The sequence below is a fragment of the Orycteropus afer genome, unplaced genomic scaffold (genome assembly GCF_000298275.1).
Source record: "Orycteropus afer afer isolate SDZICR_OR568_19922 unplaced genomic scaffold, OryAfe1.0 scaffold00001, whole genome shotgun sequence".
Lineage (NCBI taxonomy): Eukaryota > Metazoa > Chordata > Mammalia > Tubulidentata > Orycteropodidae > Orycteropus > Orycteropus afer.
In genome coordinates, this window is record NW_006921588.1 from 19,712,571 (window position 1) to 19,727,444 (window position 14,874).

Genomic DNA, 14,874 nt, shown 5'->3' on the forward strand with positions numbered 1-14,874 from the left:
TAGAGGAATCCAACTGATTTTTGGATGTTGATCTTATATCCTGCCACAATGCTAAATCTCTCAATTAGTTCCAGTAGATTTTTGACTGAGTCTCTTGAGTTTTCTAGGTATAGGATCATATCATCAGCAAATAGGAATATAAATCAAACTCTATCTTTCTGAATTATAGTAATCATTTCCTGATTCCTTTTATTTCAGTAAGGGATTTTTCTGCTATTTCTAACATTATTTCTTTTCTGTATGCTTATGCATTTCCACAAATTTCATTCTCTATACTTTCTTTCCACTGTGCCTCTTACTTTGTATTTCTCATCTCAGATTCCCATATTCTACAGAAAACATGGAACCTAGATTATTTAGGACCACTAGGAGTTTAAGTGCCTTTTTAGCATATAATGTCTTGAAGTCTAAAACCCAGTTATAGTATGACTAGTACCACTGAACACTGCTTTTGCAGAGTTTGTGGATTTAAGTATCGTAAGAATCATTTCTAAAACTTCCTGATTTCGTGATTATATTCTTCACTGTTTCTGAGTATTGCAATGGAAGCCTAATAGTTTGAAGTGTAATGTGGAACATTATGTGGTGGGAATAACGTTTCTCCCAGTGGTTTTACTTTTCCCCGATGACTCTTGTTTGGGAAGTCAGTGGTACCCATAGGATACATCAGAGTCCCAGGCACATTTGACAAACAGGAGGATTCTCCAGCAGACTGATGACCTCTCACCTCTTTTGCAGTCTCTTTGTCATTCCGTTGAAGTTCTTCTATCTCTGTGTCCTTTGGGATCTTGCTCTCATTTCATTACTAACTAAGCTCATTTTCACAATCATAAATTAATTATTTGAGGTAAAATTTCTGATACCTGTGCCTCATTCCACAATCTTTTTAAACTCTATGAAATTAAATTTAAGAGTTATCTTGTTCATCTTTATTAGTATTTGAAGAAGTGACTGACAGAAAATTAAAGACTTCCAACATGTTCTGTTTCAAAGTTAGGTTGAAAAATTTTTAAGTAATCATTCCATCAGAAACATTCTTTCATTGCCTTGCACTGCCAGTATGCCCAAGTTGGAGCTAGCTAGGAAACCTGCTTTACAGCAACAGCAGTCCAACTCAAAGCTCATACATTATTTTAAAGGCATTTTCATTTTGTAAACTCTTAATGTCATTTTTCTTTTTTTCATGAGGCTATCACTGGTGAAAAATGACAATGTGAGGCTTATTTTCTTTTTTTACAAACTAGTACATTTAATTCCTAATTGTTGATGATGACTTGATTTTCACCTAATGAACACAGCCTTGAGCATTGATAATCATCAAGAACAAGGACCTTGGTGTTACATAAATATTTTACCCTTTTGGATTAGTAAATGCTCTATTAATTGGCTGATCCAAATTTCTATTCAAAGAGCACCTTAGATAAATGAAGCTTTTAAATAACACCCCCAGGAAAATTTTTGGCAAACATACTGTACTTTTTGCTATAAACATCTCAAAATATCTTAGAGAAATATATCAAGTAAATCTTTAGAAAAGAAGTTTGACCTGCTTGTAAAAACTCATAACTCCTCTTATCCCTCAGGACTGACCAGCTTAAACAAAGGAGTACAATTCGTTTTTGCTGTCTGCTGTACCAGGACAGTAGCTACTTAACTTCTGTGATTCTGAACTCTGAATCTGATAACTTTCAATTCATACCTACATGAAAGAGCAGATCTGTTTCCAAATGCTCCTGTTCTTGGGGCTTGCTTTCATATTGGGGTAAAATGATCTAACAGCTGGCTTGTTCCGTTCAGCCCTCGGGTGACCGGGATCCATGAGATGATAGGATGCATTCAGAGACGAGTGGATCATCTGACCGAACAATGTTCAGCATACAAGGAATTCGCTCTTAAGAAACAGCAACTAACAGCCTCAGTGGAGGGTCACCTAAGGAAGGTAGTTGCATAAAATATGTTCTCCTAAAGCTAATATTTAGATACAATGGCTCTAATTGCATTTGCAAAGGTAGCTTTTTCTAATTTGGTGATAATAGACGTGTGGCAACTGCTCTATGGGGACATGGTGGGGGGATAAGAGCTTATCTCCTTAGGCTTCTCTTTCATTCAACTTCAGGTCCTATAATTAAACAAAACAAAGTTGAAACTCACCCTTGCTTGTCAATTATCCCTGATCCAGGTTGTAAAAATAGATACATAACTCTATCTGGTCACAATAGCCAAGCCCACTGCCATCAAGTTGATTCTGACTCATAGCAACCCCATTGGGTTTCCAAGGCTGTAAATCTTTATGGAAGTAGATTGTCTCATCTTCCTCATGTGGAGCAGCTGGTGGATTTGAACCACCAACCTTTTTGTTAGCAGCCAAATGTCTTACCCACTACACCACCAGAGGTCCTTATCTTGTCACACTAGCCCTGCATATATATACACAAATTAGTTCTCACTTTTCATAGTACCATGTTAACTGAACCATAACCATTATATCTCCAACTTGCAGGATTCTGTGCATGCTTTCAATATGCACGTTTCATTTAACATCGTGTTGTACAAAGGGAGCACTGCCTCTTGATGGATGGATGGATAGATAGATACAGACAGACAGACAGAGACAGAGATATTAGCTGATGCCAAAAATTATGAACTTTAGGTTTCTCCAGGTAATAACAATGCCATTAGTATACTTTACAGAACCAAGCCAGGGCAAAAGACATGGCCATTCTGTACAAAACCACACATGGAGATCATCGTTACAAAGTGAACAAAATGGCTTGGGATGGGAGAATATTATTTTCTATTTTCAAAGGAGAATGAAATCAGGGCAGCTACTACTTGAATGAATAACAAATTATCTGTAGGTGGGATATATAACAAAAACTGGTAATATACCAAAGATATTAATGCTAACAAACTTTACTGTATTGGCTAGATCTCACATTTTCAATTATGTTTTAATTTAATTTAATGGATAAATATATCATACTTACACATGTAGAATTAGTAGTTTTCACAGGAGAGACATTAAATATATGTATTTCCTTATTTCTATAATTGATATTAAGAGCTACCCAGGTCTCTATTTAAATTGCCTCCCCACCTGTTATCTATTCGAAAACTTGGGAATTTGAGGCTTGTTCTCATGCCTGGTTCTAGGGGGATTCCAAACATGGTGCAGCTGTGGGGTGCCCACATTCCCTAGAGCTTGGGAGTCAAGCTAATTCTGTAGTAGTCTGAAACACAGTAGGAACTCAAACAGCTGTTGCTACTTGTCTTATTGCCATTTCAGAGTCAATTTGACTCTGAAGTATGGATTCTAGTTAGAGCAAAGAGATGAAGAAAGTAAGGACTAGAACCCACTTAAACCAAACCCATTGAGTCAACTCACCAGTCACTCCTCAGAAGGAAGAATGGACAATCTACTTCCGTAGAGATACTGCCTCGGAAACCCAAGGAGAGGTCGCTATGAGTCAAATTGACTGGATGGCAGTGAGTTTGGTTTTGGTTGTTAGTGACCTTATGACAGAGCAGAACTGCCTCATAGGGTTTCTAAGGCTGTAAATCATTACAGAAGCAGATTGCTCCTCTCCTGCACAGTAGTTGGTGGGTTAAAACTGCTGACTTTTTGGTTAGAAGCTCAGTGCTTTAACTACTATGCCACCACACCTCCTAGAACTCAAAGGTTATTTATTCATTGATTCATGTGTGCTGAAGATTAAATCATATTCCTCTAAGTTTAATAATTAAATGGGTTAAGTGTGTCCCTGTGTTTTACTTTAATGTGTACAGGGTTAGGTGCTGTCCCAGAGCCCCGCAAGCCCAAAATACAGCAACCCACAGGGTGGGTTCTGAACCCCTACTTCCAGTTTACCTGGAAATTGTGTCCCAATCAACTTAAACAGTGCACGGCTGTGAGTTAATTAATCAAATGAATTCATCACCCTTGCTGTTTTGGCAAGTGTATTGTCCTTTCTGGATAATAAAGATAAATTCCTGGAGTATGTGGACAATGTCTTTTATCTCACTGGTGTTAACAAAAGAAATATCTTCAAACATATACCCTCTGATGGTGGGTCAGTGGTATTACCGCATATCAAGAGCAGCATTATTAATTTGAGTGTGAAATTCTGAAATATTTAAAACTAGTTTTCAAATGAAAATTGACAGAATGTATTTGAAGTGTAATGAAAATATAGAACAGTATTTATCTTTACTACATCAAACCAAAAACCAAACTCATTGCCGTAGAGTCGCACCCAACTCATAGTGACCCCTCCTTGGGTTTCCGAGACAGTATCACTATGGAGGTAGATTGCCCAACCTTCCTTCTGGGGAGTGGCTGGTGGGTTTGAACCACCAGCCTTTTGGTTAGCAGTCAAATACCTTAGGCACTATGCTACCAGAGCTTCCTCTTTACTGCATACATATATGCAAATATATACTAAGATTGCAATATATTGTATGTATTATTTATATATTATGACATATTTATATATCTCATGATTATTTACAAAGGTGGAATTGTCAATTCAGAAAATCAGTCCAGTACTTTCCAATCCAATAGATGTTAGTTCCAGTCTGTCTGAATCAGAGAAGATTTTGAATAAATATCTGGAACTGGATACCCAAGCTAAGGTAAATAAAATAATTATCATTATTGTGGTTTTGATTCTGTGAATGTATATTCTTCACATTCAATAGCTATAAAACTTAATCCTAACTTCTAAATTAGTATTGTAGCAAATAATGACTTTAAAAAAAATGACTTAAAATAATGACTTAAAAACTCATGATATTATGTGTGTCTTAATTATTTATATGTGCATTTATTAGCTGCTTGAGTTCACTGAAACTCAGCAGTACTGCATGTAATTAAACATGCATTTGGCTTTTTCTATGCTTGGTTGAGGGAGCTCTGGTAGCACAGTGCCTAAGGCAATTAACTGCTAACCAGGAGGCTGGTGGTTCAAACCCACTAGCCACTCCTCGGAAGGAAGGTTGGGCAATCTACTTCGTAGTGATACTGCCTCAGAAACCCAAGGAGGGGTCGCTATGACTCTGGTCTGACTCGACGGCACATAACAACAACAACAACATGCTTGGTTGATGTTAGCAAATTTTGGGGTACCAGAAGAAACAGCGGGTGCTTCTCTAAGACTGTCTGTGCTTTTCTGCTAGAGCAAGTTGCAACAAAACATTGCCAGAATTTAACATGTATCATTGTGAGAATCCATCAGGTAACTAAAAACATAACCTGTTTGCACACTCATTGTTCAGAGGCAGAGAGTTTTCCCCTTCTCTCTAGCAGCTTCTCTAGCTCCCTTCTTCCTGTCACGAGGGATGTAGATTGAAAAAATCCCGTTAGCACTGAAGTTACCTTCCTGCTCCAGCAGGTGTTTAGAAAGGTGAGTAAAACACCCTCCTTCTGTCTCTCCCAGGCAGGCAGGAAATTGCCTTGTTATTCCATCAGTTTTCAGAAGAGCCTCAAGCAGTCCCTCTCTCCCTGAAAGTCACAGATGGAACAATTTTTTTAAAAAAATATTTTACTTGATGAGGTGTTTTTCATTCTTTATTTAAAATGTTCAAAATTTATGTCCAGACTCAATTTTTTTTTTGATTTTTGAAGTGGGGGAGGGAATAACATGGGAGAAACTCCCTCCCTACCCTCTTTCCCAGAGTGCTAGCATGAAGCAGCACTTGTAAATTAAAATTATCTTCCTTCAGTGGAGTACTTGGGTTGCATATTAAATACAAGAAGGGAAGTAATCCCTCCTTGCTGAAAATAAGAGTGAGTCTTTTACCTTGCTTTTTGTTTGATTCCTACCTTGGTTTCAAATGAAGTTTTACATGTTTTTTTTCTGTAACAATTGTATATGTGATACCTACAATATCTACTCAACCATCTAATGAGAGGTTAAGTTTCACATGTCAGAAATTGCACTCAAAAGAAAACATAGAAGAGTGTCCCCAAACATGTGAAAACCACTTTTTTAAGTTACTTAGACTTAATATGTAACGTTTCTCTTACACTTGTTTAAAATCCCTTCTAGATAGAATTTCAAATGAGACTGCATAAGTATAATTAATGCCATTTTTTTTAATGAATTAAAAAACAAAGAAATAACTTTTGTAAATTTGCCAACTCTTGTATGACAAAATTGGTTTACGAATTCACTAGATCTATTGTTAATTTTCATAAAGCAGTTCTCAAGTATAATTACTGTTCTGGCGTTTTGTTTTAAAACCTTTTGTAACAAACAAACAACCTTTTCTTCTATCTGTGACACAGAAAACAGAATGCTCTAAATAAGAAGTGTACCTGATGGAGCTAAAGAGTAATTTGAGATGATTTTCATTTTTCAGTGCCTTTATTTTTGAATTTTGAATGTTGTCCCTTTCTTTTATTGAGGAGAGTCTTGGTACAAGTTCAATTAATAATCGTAATAGATGGATGCACAGAAGGTAATGAAATGTGAATGTTCATGAGGCCCTGTCAGCTTCTGACCTCCTGTGCTTTGCTTTCATAGGAAGCATCACATGAATTAGAAGCAGCTGCAAAACTCATGACGGAGAAAAATGAATTTGAGCCTGATGAAGTGACATCACTTTCTTCTAAAGCTAAATGGTTAGAAGAAGAATTAAAAATACTTGGCCAAAGTGTTGGCTCTAGGTCTCGAGTCCTGCAAACTCATGTGGCATTTCTAAAGTCATCAGAGGAGGTAGGTACCTATGTGTCTCTAAGGTACCTATGTGTCATCTAAGGTGGTCTCTGCCTGTCTTCCTGCTTTCTATAGAAAGATAAGGCCTCCCATGGTGGGTAGTTCCATATCCTCCACCCAAGTGCATGACCTAACTTACAAGTTCATCTTTATTCTTCAAGGCACCATACCAGTCAGTTGCCATGGAGTCAGCTGGACTCATGGCAATCCCATGTGTGTCAGAGTAGAACTGTGCTTCATAGCATTTTTCAGTGGCTGATTATTTTGGAAGCAGAATGCCAGGCCTTTCTTCTGAGAAGCTTCTGGGTGGGTTCAAACCTCCAGCTTTTTAGTCAGTAACTGAGCATGGTAACTGTTTACACCACCTAGGGTACATGCAAACTAACACAAAGACTCAAAGAGTAAGTTGTTTTTAATTTAAAAAGTAATAAACTATGTGTGTAAATAATATGCATAAAAAATAGAATGGTTGCATTAGAACACTTTTTACTATGCCCTACAGATACTTACGTTATCCTAAACAGAGAACAAATTTATTTTAAAATAAGTCACTTTCTAAACCATGGATCTCTTTGAATAGTGAAGAAATTCATGTGGTTTATTTAAAATACACAGAACTAGAGCTCAAAGTCTGTTGGGTCCAGTCTCAAGGCTGTCTTATTTAATGTCTTATAATAAATCACCTTAGTGATTTGTGCTACATAGTTTCTCTAAGATAGATCAAAGTCCTAGTTCTCAAAGATAGATTTTAGTAATAGAAAATATTCTGAGGCCTTATTTTCAATGGTTGGTACTAGATGTATTAATTTTCTATGGCTGCTATAATAACCTACCACAAATTTAGCAGCTTATACAGAAACTTATTGTCTTATTAGTTCTGGAGGTCAGAAGTCCAAAAGGCTTTCACTGAGCTAAAACCAAGATGTTGGTAGGGCTGTATTCCTTCTATAAGCTCTAGGGGAGTTCTTTGCCTTTTTCAGCTCCTAGAGGCTTCCTGCATTCCTTGGTTCATAGCTCCTTCCTCCATCTTCAAAGCCAACATCAAAAGATCTTCAAATCTCTCTCTGACCTCTACTTCTATCATCGTATTTCCTTCTATGTCTCTGACCCTCCTGCCTTCCTCTTATAAGGACCCTTGTGATTACATTGGGTCTACCTAGATTACTCAGGAATATCTCCCCATCTGAAGATCCTTAATTTAATCCTTAAACAATATATGCAAAGTCCCCTTGACTGAGTAAGGTAACATAGTCACAGGTTCTGAGTATTAGAACATGAGCATTTTTGGCAGGGGACATCACTGTATGTACCACACTAGAAAATCCTTAATATTCCCAGTAATAAATAAGGATTCCATCTTTCAAAAGTTGGGAGCTCTGGTAGTGTAGTGCCTAAGGCACTTGACTGCTAACCAGAAGGCTGGCAGTTCAAACCTACCAGCCACTCCTCGGAAGAAAGATGGGGCAATCTACTTCCATAGTGATACTGCCTCAGAAACCCAAGGAGGGGTCACTATGAGTCAGGTCCGACTGGACGGTACATAACAACAACAACAACAACAACAGTTGCTCAAAGATAGATTTAGTAACAGAAAAGTGCTAGAGTCCCACTCATGTTTAACCCAGGTCCAGTTCATTCCAGGTGCATGCTTTTCACTCTTCTGTTCAGTGAGGAAGGGCTGGTTCAGCAGGAAGTAGAGCCAGCAAGGTCCACTCAGAGTAAAGCCCCCCAGTGAAATAACATGCTAGTTTTCCATTTTCTCACCTCTGTCCTCCTAACAAAGAGTCCATGGGTGGTGTAAATGGTTACGTGCTTGGCTACTAACAAAAGGTTGGCAGCTGGAATCTACCCAGAAGTACCTCGGAAGAAAGGCCTGACCGTCATTTGCTTCCAAAAGATCATAACCATTGAAAATCCTGTGAAGAACAATTCTACTCTGAAACACATGGGGTCAGCATGAGTCGGAATCAACTTGACAGCAACAGTTACTATTTTTTTTCCTCTACCCTCCTACCATCCTCACCCTTGCCTCCCAGCACCACTCTCCCACATGCACACATCTCAGTCTAGTTCATTTGGTCATACTCTGTTATTGTTGTTGTTATGTGCCGTCGAGTCAGACCCGACTCATAGCGACCCCTCCTTGGGTTCCCAAGGCAGTATCACTACGGAAATAGATTGCCCCATCCTCCTTCCAAGGAGTGGGTGGTGGGTTTGAACTGTCAGCCTTTTGGTTAGCAGTCAAGTGCCTTAGGCACTACGCTGCCAGAGCTCCCCGGTAATATTCTAAATTCCTAGAACTCTGAAGGAGGTCCATGCCAAGTCCCTGAATATCTCAAGTAGGCACCACCTCCAATTCCACAACTTTATTTGATCTTTCACCATTTCTGGCTTCTTTTTAGTTCTTCTTCACACAGAACTCTCAAACAGCAGCATTGCTACTGACATGAATATCCTATTGATGAACATTTTTATTCAGGACTTGATGTGAGAGAAGGAGGTACAAAGAAATCCTTTCTCTCTGTCTTCCCTGCCAAAAATGGACCTTCTTGATATCCATTTAAGCATTCAACTTTGTTGTCCACTTGGACCTATGTGAACCAGGAGGCTACCCAGAGTTAGAACCTGAGCTTCACTTTTTCATGACACTTTTTCAGAAGTAACTCAGGTCCTCTCATCTTCCCTAAATCTGGGGAAGATTTAGCTTTCACTAAATCTGTTTTTCTACCTGGAAGAACCTCTTGTCCATCTTATCCTGACAAGGCTCCCAGTCTGTCACTGCTCACCCTGACCATGGCTTTTCTTCTTTCCTCATTCATTTCCACTTCAGTCTCCATCCCCTCAACTCCCTGCCTTCTCCCCTGACTAACCCAGCCAATTTCCAATACTATATTAACCCAGCACTCTGTTTGCTCAGCTTTCTTTTCCAAGCTTCCAGCTGCCAGTGTGAAAAATCATACAATTGTGCTGATTGGTGCTGGTACCAATTAGCTTAGTGGAGAGTAGAGCCACAAAGTCCACTCAGAGTCCTTGCCTCATTTGGGAACCACATATGCTCCCTAGTGGCTCCCGTTCAGGAGTGATTTTCAAACACCTTACTCCAGTTTTTATCCCTAAATCTCAGCCCAGGTCTTTTCCTTATACCCCACTGCCATCAAGTTGATCGTGATTCATAGTGACCCTTTAGGAAACCCTCATAGGGTTTCCAAGGCTGTACATCTTTATGGGGAAGACTGCCTCATCTTTCTCCTACAGACTGATTGGTTGGGATTGAACCATCCACCTTTTGGTTACCAGTCAAAGGTTTTAACTACTACAGCACCAGACCTGTTCCTTACTTTATACTTCCCAGAAAAAAAAACTGAAGCCATTGAACATAACTATCTTAATTTCCTTCTATTTCCAAACCCGTCGATATGTTCACCCACCCTCCCGTCTCCCATAAAGTAAAGCCCTTATCCCTGTTTAGCACTAATTAGTCCCTCCCTGTATACGCCTACATCTAGTTTGGCAATAATCTTTTAATTTTTCAAATTTGTGTTTTCCATTCTTTCCTTCCCCTTGGCCCACAGTTACATCCTAATAGCTTTACCTTCAGATTTCTGAATTTCCCTTCCTCTGAATTTCTACTGTCATTTCATTGTTGCAAGTCCTTGCCATCTCTTGCCTAGTTTAATGAAATTGACTTCTTTCTGTTCTCTCTGCCTCCTCAGTTTTGTCCTTCACTCTCTCCCTTTTTTGCAACAAAAGATTATTCTAAAGCAAATCTGATCATGTTACCTCATGAAATTCAGGTGCCACTGGAAAATGTAATTTCTGAAGCAAATTGAAAATAACCTTCCCTGAAACTGATAAAGTATTAAGTTTTATTATTAATTATTATTAATTAAAAAAGTAGAGGAGATTCAAAGGAATTCCTGTAATGACATTACTTCACTTGGATTCAAGGAAACTTTTTTTGTGCAAGTAGAAAGGAAGATGCATTAAAGTTTATGTTTTCAGAATTGTACATAACCAACAGCCCATCACATTGACACCACAACCTGTAGTGTACCACCCTATTGAAGTACTGATGATTGTCATGCTGATTCTGAGTCAGTTGTTTCAGACAATGGAAATGAATGACAATCATGTTTCCATTACCAGATGAGGTTGAAACCTGCTGGCCAGTGTTATCCCAGCACAATTGTCCCCTTTCTTGTGACTCAAGTTTGTACTGCCTGAAGTTTACTCACTCTATCCTGTGAACCAGTCACTGTTTTAAAACATGTGCCTTTATACATGCTGTTCCTTCCATCTGGAATCCCCTTTCCCTGCACAATAATTCCTCAAGATGCAGGTCAAATGTTGCTTCCTTTGGGAAGTTCTTTCCTATTTTCCCTCGATGAGTTGGCGGTTCCTCCTCATTGTGCCCCTAACATTGTATGTATGCTTGTCTCTGTATTGTAATAATTTGCTTATGGATTTCTTTCACCCCAAACTACCTTTGAGAACCCAGGGAAATAAATGATTAATTCAAACCAGGGAGCCTTCAAAGGTGCCATGGAGGAGGTAGCGTGTTAACTCGTTTGTGATGGATAAGGAGGAGTTTTCGGGTCAGAGAGAAGAAGCATCAGCACATTCCCGAGGCTTGAACACATGGAATACAGCTAATGAAGAGAGAACTTCCATTTCTGAGAACCGGTCCCAGGCTTTTCTATTAACTTATTTAAATTAAGGATAATATTAAAATCTTTGAAATATAATGACTAGCCATTGCCTGAAATTTCTTACCATGTCTAGATTGCTTTTAGTACTTATGAGCAACCTGAGTCATGTCTTCTTGGCATTTATTCAAAACGCATAAAAACTTGTGTCAAATAATTTCTACCATTCCTGTATCACCCAATTACATATTAATCTTTATTTCTGCAGGCACATTTGATTTTATATAAGCTCTGCTCAAGGAGAGTGATTTAAAAGAATCTAATACTGCTGTAATGTTGGTTTGCAAATGAGAAAATATAGTTCTAGGGAGGCAAAGCAATGTATTTCAATAAGATTAACTCATAAAGGCAGTTTACAATTAATACATATGTAGAAAATTAGTGATTATTTGTACTCTTTTTGTTCCAGTTCATCACTGATTAGAAGCAACTCCTGCGATTTACTAATTACTGATTATCATTCACTGATTTACATTTCTTTCTGACTTGTATTTTTTATTTTTAAAAAAGTTTTTCTACTGAATTATAAACTCAGCAATTATCAACTCAGCTTTAAATGGAATCACATTGGTCTTTGATATAAGTTGTCCCAAGTTAAAAACACACACAAATATACATAGTACATAAATAGGATTTTGGCTATAATAAGTAGTTCTTATGAGTAATAAACTCAGCAGCTCAGTTTACTACCCAATGTAGTTCTCTCTGCCAACAACCTAAATAATTTTCATGTCTTTTCAGTAAATTTACAATATTTAATAATTATTTTTAAAATTCTGAAAATGTAGCTTCAATTTAACTTTTATGTAGATTTTTATTGGGACCTAGTGTTTTTCTTTTTAAAAAAAAAAAGTGTTTTTTTTTTTTTTAAATATTCTTAACTTTCATTTGTATTCTCCTTTTTTAGGTAGAGGAGCAGTCTCAGAGACTAAAGGAGTTTTACCAAACGGAAATCTCTTGGAAGGAGAAGGATGATGTTAAAGCCCAGTATGGGTGTGTCTCGGCTGACAAACAGTGGCAGCTATTTTTAAGGAAGAGTTCTTTCACCCAAGACCTGGGACTCGAGTTCCTTAATTTAATAAATATGGTGAGAATGTTATAAATGCGTCACACCTTCTTCAAGGATTACTTAATCAAAGTCAAAATCATAAATCTGTTATTAATCAGCAGTGCTGGCTTAGGAAGTTCTTTTTAGTTTCAGGCAAACTAAAGCAGGCCTGAATCCCAGTCTTTATATACGTGCTTAGTTCTAGATCTCTGCTGGTTTATAACATGAAAGCTATTCTAACTATTAAGAATAAAGAGTGCTAGCAATCCAAATGCATCATTATTATTACGTAGTCCTCAGTAGAATCCCAGCCAAACTTCTGAGTTATGTTGAGACCCTGCAAGCAACAATTTCCCTACAACATTTCCAGCAGCTGAAGATGAGGTCCAAGATGAATCTTCATTTTGACTTTTTTTTCTTTTTTTGCTGTAGCAGGTCTTTTGTTCAATGAAGCTCCACTACATTTAGTAGTATACACTACATTTTGGTTATCCTGAGTTATATCTGTAAAACCAAAAACCAAACCCACTGCCATTGAGTCAATTCCAACTCATACTAACCCTATAGGATACAGTAGAACTGGCCCATGGGTTTTCAAGACTGTAAATCTTTATGGAAGCAGACTGCCTCATCATTCTTCTGCACAGCAGCTGGTGGGTTTGAATCACTGATCTTTTGGTTAGCAGCCCAATTCTTTAACCGCTATGTCACCAGAGCTCCTTATAGCTGTAAAGTATCGTAGAATTCTTACATCAACCTCTGACCCACATAAATTTTCTTATAAAATTCTTAAAATATGATTACTCCACCCCTCCTTTGATACCTCATGTCTCTTCCCAGTGAAACTGCTCATTCCATTGTTAGAAAACATACCAGGTGCTAGAAATTTTTGGAAAAAAAAATGTTAAATCAACTCTGTCCTCATAGCTGATCTTAGCCCTCTGTAGCTACACAGGTGTAAAAAAATATCATATTTAACTCCTCTTCCATAGGAAAGGCTTTCAGACATTGAAAGTAATTTCTATTTCTATAAGGTTTTTTTCTGTGCCACATACATATCCTTTTTTCCATTTATGAGTTAGCTTCATTTCTCTCAAGAATCTCTGATGGCATACTGGTTAAAACATTGGGCTTCTAACCAAAAGGTCAGTGGTTTGAACCCACCAGCTGCTCTTCAGGAGAAAGATGAGGCAGTCTGCTTCTGTAAAGATTTATAGCCTTGGAAACCCTTTGGGGTAGTTCTGTGTCCTAGAAAAAGTCTCTGTAAGTTGGAATTGACTCTGTGGCAGTGGGAGTAGGTTTCATTTACCTCTCCATCCTGATCTCCCTCCCCTAGATTCTCTGTGGTTTTTTAAAATCATGTATAAGATGTAACCAAAAAATGAAGCATAGTGCTTCAGCACAGAATACAATACTTTTTCGTTATTCTATGTATATTTATATGTGTGTGTGTTTACGTATATGGATATGTGTGTGTGTGTATAGAAATAGATATATATAGATATATAGGATTTCTGGTGGCTTAGTGCCTAAGGCGTTTGACTGCTAACCAGAAGGCTGGTGGTTCAAACCCACCAGCCACTTCTCGGAAGGAAGGTTGGGCAATCTACTTCTGTAGTGATACTGCCTCGGAAACCCAAGGAGGGGTCGCTATGAGTCAGATCCAACTTGACGGCGGTGCACAACAACAAATATATATATATATATATATATATATATATATATATATATATATATATATATATATATAGGAGCTCTGGTAGCATAGTGCCTAAGGCACTTGACTGCTAATCAGAAGGCTGGTGGTTCAAACCTCGGAAGGAAGATGGGGCAATCTACTTCCATAGTGATACTGCCTTGGAAACCCAAGGAGGGGTCGCTATGAGTCCGGTCCGACTCGATGTCACATAACAACAACAACATATGTATATGTATATGTATATGTATAGTATATATATAGAGAGAGAGAGAGAGAAAGAGAGCTCGCTGGTGGTGTAGTAGATAAGGCATTTGGCTGTTAACCAGAAGGTCAGTGGTTCAAACCTGCCAGCTGCTCCAGGAAAGAAGGACGATCCACTTCCGTAAAGATTTATCGTCTCAGAAACTCATAGGGATTCCCCTATGAGTCAGAACCTACTCAATGGCAGTAAGTTTTTTATATATATATATATATACACGAATATGATTAGGAGCTCTGGTAGCATAGTGCCTAAGGCTCTTGACTGCTCACCAGAAGGCTGGCGGTTCAAACCCACCAGCCACTCCTCGAAAGGAAGGTTGGACAATCCTACTTCCGTAGTGATACTGCCTTGGAAACCCAAGGAGGGGTCGCTATGAGTCGGGGCCGACTCGACAGCAAACAACAACAACAACAATATATATATGATTATGCTAACATTTTAAA

At 38.2% G+C, this 14,874-nt stretch overlaps 1 protein-coding gene across 1 annotated transcript in view; it reads left to right on the forward strand.

Annotated features, from left to right (window-relative positions):
* CCDC141 (coiled-coil domain containing 141) overlaps positions 1–14,874 on the forward strand; it is a 301,605-nt gene that overhangs the window by 221,509 nt on the left and 65,222 nt on the right. The window contains exons 9-12 of the mRNA XM_007936905.1: positions 1,798–1,939; positions 4,513–4,632; positions 6,525–6,716; positions 12,330–12,509. Of these exons, the coding sequence (XP_007935096.1) occupies positions 1,798–1,939; positions 4,513–4,632; positions 6,525–6,716; positions 12,330–12,509 (634 nt within the window). The remainder of the gene's footprint in view (positions 1–1,797; positions 1,940–4,512; positions 4,633–6,524; positions 6,717–12,329; positions 12,510–14,874) is intronic.